Source organism: Rhagoletis pomonella, unplaced genomic scaffold (genome assembly GCF_013731165.1).
Source record: "Rhagoletis pomonella isolate Grant_MI unplaced genomic scaffold, Rhpom_1.0 Rhpom_scaffold_03213, whole genome shotgun sequence".
Lineage (NCBI taxonomy): Eukaryota > Metazoa > Arthropoda > Insecta > Diptera > Tephritidae > Rhagoletis > Rhagoletis pomonella.
The window spans coordinates 7038-12768 of NW_023461766.1; the positions used below are offsets into that span (position 1 = coordinate 7038).

Below are 5731 nucleotides of genomic sequence, written 5' to 3' on the forward strand. Positions count from 1 at the left end.
TCTCCAGACAAGGCGTCTCAAGTATTTGGGAGCACGCGTTTTTAATGGTTTGGTGGGGATGACGCGAGTTGAAAATATCGGAGGTTCACAGGTTCATCCGGGATATAAAATGGTTTAACAGACACTATTCCGCCAATATGGAATAACTTCGGTTAAAACGACAACAACAGACAAGTCAGACTCCGAGTGGTAGTAAATACGAGTCATTCGTATGTGCCTTCCTAACCTAACCTAAAGTAAATCTTTGTGTATCTTTAAGCATTCAAAATTAAAGGTTGTGACACTAGACACTATTCCGCAGATAATGGATTACGATTTTAACGAGATGTGTCTTTGAAACATTTGGAATTAGTGGTGAGAAAACTATGGCGCTACGGTCTATTTTACAAATTTTTCCCATATTTTTGTAAAAAACAATACCCCTTGACTATCGAGGGGTCTAAGCGGGTCACTTTTTTTTTGCCGTTTTATTAAAAAAAAAATTATGAAGTTGTTTAATATTCGCATGAAAGAAAAAAATACCTCTTAGTTATGAATAAATTATGAGCAAATCTCACGAGTTGTTACATTGTTTGAAAAAAAACTTGTATTTGGACGAAAATGGTGGCACACTTTCTTAGACAATGCATTATCTTGTGTTCTGCGTTAACAAGATTCCATCGCGAAATTTCTTTACATGAAAACCCAAAAAGGTTATAACATGATACAAAACAAGTAATTTTTAAGCAAAAAACAAAACCCGACTTCAATTCTCATATAAAAATTTAAGATAACCCCCTGTGAGGTAACACCTATCCTTTAAAAAAAGAATTATAGAAATCGGTTAACGTGGTCCAAAGTTATGCGGTAACATACATAAAAAAAATATTCCGATGATTGATAACCTTCTCTTTTTTGTGAAGTTGGTTAAAAAGTAAAAATAACTCGTGCTCATATACCCGTAGTTGGGTGTGTAACGTATACGCCCCGTAGCACCATACACATTCAGCTACCACGTTTATACGCACGCCTGCGAACCGCCTAAACTTAAAAGTCGTATAATTTAAAAGTAATTAAATAAAGTTATTAATAAACAAGTAAGAAAGTCTAGTCGAACATTAAATACCCGGCGCAAGTATTAAATATATTTCCTTTTTCGTTGTTGTTGTTTCCGACAGGGTGGGTGTATGATGTATTTTGGAACGAATTTCCGTCATCCCTTGTCAAATTTGGTTTGGAGACAAACCGGTTTCGGGGTTGTGCCATCTTCAGTGTCGTTTTTCGTTCGTTTGTCTCCAAACCAAATTTGACAAGGGATGACGGAAATCGTTCCAAAATACATATTAGATATATGTTTTCCACCTTTCCGAAAACTACCACTACATTGTAAGCCGGGGTGCTTTTACTCCTATTTTAAACATCTTCGATAGAACGTTCATTTTCCAAAATTCCAAACAATGTTACTTCTTTTCAAGGGATTGTTTTTAGTATCAATTTTGAGTAAATAAGCGTCCTTAAATTTCGAAATATTGAAGCTTCAAGCATTTCTGAAATTTACCGTTATATGAAAAGCGGCCGTAATTTTAGTCCGACTTCAATAATTTTCAACGTTTTGCTTTTATGTGGAAAGCACAATATCCATACCGAGTTTGATACAAATTGGTACGACGGTTACCGAGATACATATATGTGATCATAAGTGGGCGGTGCCACGCCCATTTTCCAAAATTATACCATAAAGGTATTTCTTGGCAAATTGCTGCAAGCATCAATTTTGAATAAATTAGCTTTAATATTTACTGATTTATCGAGTTTTTCGTATTTCTCTAAATTGCCGTTATATGGGATGTGGGCGTGGTTATTGTCCGATTTTAAAAATTTTCGGCTGTTTGGTATGCTGTACCAAGGCCATGTTTGGAAGAAATTGGTGCAGCGGCTACCAAGATATACACATGTAACCATAAGTGGGCGTGGCTACGCCCATTTTCTAAAAATTTATAATCTTATTTTTCGTCTAAAAATTATTGTAAATATCAATTTTGAGTGAATAATCTTCAGTAGTTACTAAAATAACGCAGTTTTCGTATTTCAGAAAATTACCGTTATATGGGAGGTAGGCGTGGTTATTGTCCGATTTTGCCCATTTTCAATACCATCCGTCCTACGCCCGAAAGAAGTGCACGTACCAAGTTTCGTTAAGATATCTTAATTTTTACTCGAGTTATCGTGTGCACAGACGGACGGACGGGCGGACGGACGGATAGACAGTCACCGCTTAATCGATTTCTCTTTTCATTCTGATCATTTATGTATACATTTGTCTATATCTATCTCGATTCGTTTTGCCTGTTACAAACAACCGTTATGTGAATAAAGTTATAATACCCTTGTGCACAAGTGCGCTCGGGTATAAAAAAAAAAACAATTAAGATTTTTTCGAGTGGCAATGAAAATACATATTAGTAATTTGGGTAATTTTAATAAATTTAATTTTTAATAAATCAACGTTTTAAGGCTAAAATTCTTTAAACACTTGAATTATTTCTTATTGCAATTGTTTCTGGAACTCCATTGATTGAAATATACATATGTATCAATGCTTTAGCGTTTTTTTTTATTCAGGCGAGAGAAAGAAGTGGCACTCGTGAGATTTTCTCTTATACGTTGCCAATTTAGAAAAAAATACATATTACCAAATTATACTAATTTCAATTGATAACATGAAAAGTCTGAGTTTCTTCATTTGCGTGCTGTTCCTTTGCAGGAACAAAATTGTAAATATCTTTTTGTTTCCTCTCTCTTAATTGAATTCTCCCTCATTTAATGCCTAGTGCAAATCCGGCAGAATGTTTGCTGACTACAATATGGCTTTCTATAAAAAAACCAAGATACATTTCCTATATTTTACTGTATTATCTAAATATAGTAGCAAGAAAAAAACTGATGTTAAAACATTTAAAAAAAAATATTTTAGGCCAGGAAAACGGCAATTACACCATAGTTAACGGGCGAAATTAAAAGTTACAAATATTCAGTTTTTATTCAATCAAGTCAATCTGTTTAAAAAATAATAATCTATAAAAAACTAGTTTATAGCTAAAAAGCATAAAGTTTAGCTCGTTACTTAAGTTGGAATTTTCAAACAAACAATATGTATGTATGTATTTATATATCTCTTGTCCCTTAAGTTCGTCATAGTGCATTAGTTGGGATCCATTAGGCGCGCACGTATTAGCCAACGTAAATCCGCATGCGAACTCTCGCCGGGAATTTGTTCGCGGAAATGATTCCATTCGCTCTGGTAGTAGTGATATAAGGCGACCGGATCTGTGCTCAGCGGACGGCGGCGGCGTGTAGTGGTGCAATGTCGTGGTACTGCAAATGGAAGAATTACAAGAACTGAAGGTGAAGCAAAGAATAGTTTTTTTTTTCTACATAATTCTAGGGAAATCTTTTATTTGCTTACTTATAACTCCCACAGATCGATCTGCAGCAGAGCTGCCAGCACTCGGGCTTCGTGCTGTTGCACCGCGTTCGTGATTTGGATGACTAGTGCGTGCGCGTCCATGACTTGCGTCTCTTGCCACCGCGGCTTGTGCACGTTGCGAATTGCCACCATCTCTTGCCGTTGCGCCGATGGCTGCCTTGCTTCTTCCTGTTCTGACCTCATTTGAGCCTGTTTCCGGCTGAACTCTTTTCAGACTACGCTCTCTAACTAAAGCTCTTGCTTGCGATACGCTTGTCCTACCACGTTCTGCTGCTTTGTGTTGTGGTCCACGTGATTCTGGGCACTCACCAAAAGGTATGCGATTATCTGATTGCCAAGCTTGCTCACGGCATAAATTCTCCAAATTGCGCGAATTTCTAGATGGCCCATAGTGCGGTGGTTTATATTGTTGGGATTGATGATTTTTGTTGCTGCTTCGCAACATGCCACCATCCTCTGTGGTGGCTCCAGAGCGCGTATTAGAATAACTGTGAGCAGTTTGAGTTTGTGGCCCTTTTTTCGTTATTGCTGCTCTGGAATCAGCTTGTTGGTGCTGGCCTAATTGGTTTAGTGGGCGCAGCACATGTTGATCATGATTACGTGTATAGTTTTCCTTTACAACTCGTTCGCAACGTAGATTTTCCTTTCCAACTTTGGCGCGAAAACTGGCAGTTGTGCGCTTGAAGAGGTTCTCAAAATAGTTGTCTTGATTAATGTTAATGCCAAGCGTTGCCTCATATTTGATTAGTTTGCGTAGATCTATGAGGGAGGATTAAAATAGACATAAAAATTTAAGATAATCGAATTGAAGAAATATTTATTTTAAATTAAAAGAAACGCTTTAATTTTGAGTTTTAAATTTTACCTGTATTAAATAGAGGAAGCGGAATACAGCATAGTTAAGTTACATACATAAGCAGGGCCGAAGACAATAAGCAAGAAAAGAGCAATTTTAAGCGCTTAGAACAGCACTAAAACATGAGTAAATATGCTTGCAAATATGCTCGAAAAAGAAAAAAAAAATCAAGTATTCAATTTATTTCAAGGATTAAAAAATTACAATGGACAATGAAGTGTTGCTCGAAATTCTCAAATAATAGAGATCTGAAGTGGTCGTTTTAATTTTTTTTTTAATATTCGTTATTCTCAATTTGACATAAATTATTTTTACTCTCTTCAATAACGCCCAATGCCCTTCCGTAGAGACAAACCTTTGGTTTAAACTATTTGTATCCAAGCAGAAATGCAATTGGAGTTACGAGTTAATAAAAACTTGTCCATAGGACCTACATAATTATTTTTTCACTTTTAGTACATTATCTAAATTATTTCTTATCTTTCTTTTCAACAAAATCGTTTAACTTAAATTATTATTTTTACTTATTTTATTTTAAAATATTTTTGTTATAATGCTGACTACACACGAGGCAACCGTTGAAGCAACGTGTTGAATCAACATGTTTTTCTTTTTCAATACACACGAGGCAACCGTAGAAGCGTATATTGCGGATAAAGCAGATGTAGACGTAGAATAAAATAAACGTTTACCATAACCTCGGCTTAAGGCAAATAGACTAAGCTTTGAAGAAAATTACCACTATTGAGACAAAGAGTGGTCTAATGTGGTGATATCCGGTGAAAACACATTTAAGTCGGATGGGCCGGATGGTTGTCACAAGTAGGTGGTACACTGAAGGTTTTGGTACACGTTTATTGCATTCTAAATCTACATCCGCTTTAAATATTTGCTCCACACGTCTTGTCGACGGATTTTAAATTTAGGACAATTTGAAAAATGCATAATTTTTGGAATATCGCTTGGTGATAAAGTAAATTTTCTAGCAGTACTTCGCTTCACTCCATAATTTTCTCGAAATTCTAAGTAATTTATAATTACCGTTTTACCTCCTCGTAGTGTCACTTCCTTCTATCAGCAGAAAAAAACATGACTCTTGCATCTATTTCAATCAATGGAGTTCCAGAAAAAAAATGCAATAAAAAATAAATCAAATATTTGAGTAATTTTAGCCTTAAAACGTTTATTTAGGCGAAAAAATACCGAAATTACAAGGTTTCACATGCAAATGGATTTTAACAATTCAGAATTTTTGTGAGAAAAAATTCAAAATATTTGACATTTTCGAGACCAAATAATTTGAAAATAAATCAAATCAGCTGCTCTACTGATACTACCTGTTCAATGTACCTTGGTTATAACTTTGGGAAGTTTTCAAATAAAGTGTTGGTATCAAATACAGCATATCT

General features: G+C 35.4%; 1 protein-coding gene across 1 annotated transcript; it reads right to left on the reverse strand.

Annotated features, from left to right (window-relative positions):
- Nucleotides 1–2526: 2526 nt before the first annotated feature.
- On the reverse strand, nucleotides 2527–5465 carry LOC118754026. Its single transcript, XM_036488896.1, has 3 exons — nucleotides 5364–5465; nucleotides 3446–4225; nucleotides 2527–3354 (listed from the first exon to the last, which is right to left on the reverse strand). The coding sequence occupies exons 2-3, from the start codon at nucleotides 3909–3911 to the stop codon at nucleotides 3182–3184; spliced, it is 639 nt and encodes a 212-aa protein (XP_036344789.1). The 5' UTR covers nucleotides 3912–4225; nucleotides 5364–5465; the 3' UTR covers nucleotides 2527–3181.
- Between the last annotated feature and the right edge of the window lie 266 nt (nucleotides 5466–5731).

What these genes read in the sequence shown, in the direction of transcription:
- LOC118754026 (XM_036488896.1), bottom strand. Translation starts at nt 3,911, where the DNA reads ATGTTGCGAAGCAGCAACAAAAATCATCAATCCCAACAATATAAACCA. An exon ending in TCGATCTGTGGGAGTTATAA is followed by an intron (nt 3,355 to 3,445) that starts GTAAGCAAATAA and finishes TTCCATTTGCAG; the next exon opens with TACCACGACATTGCACCACT.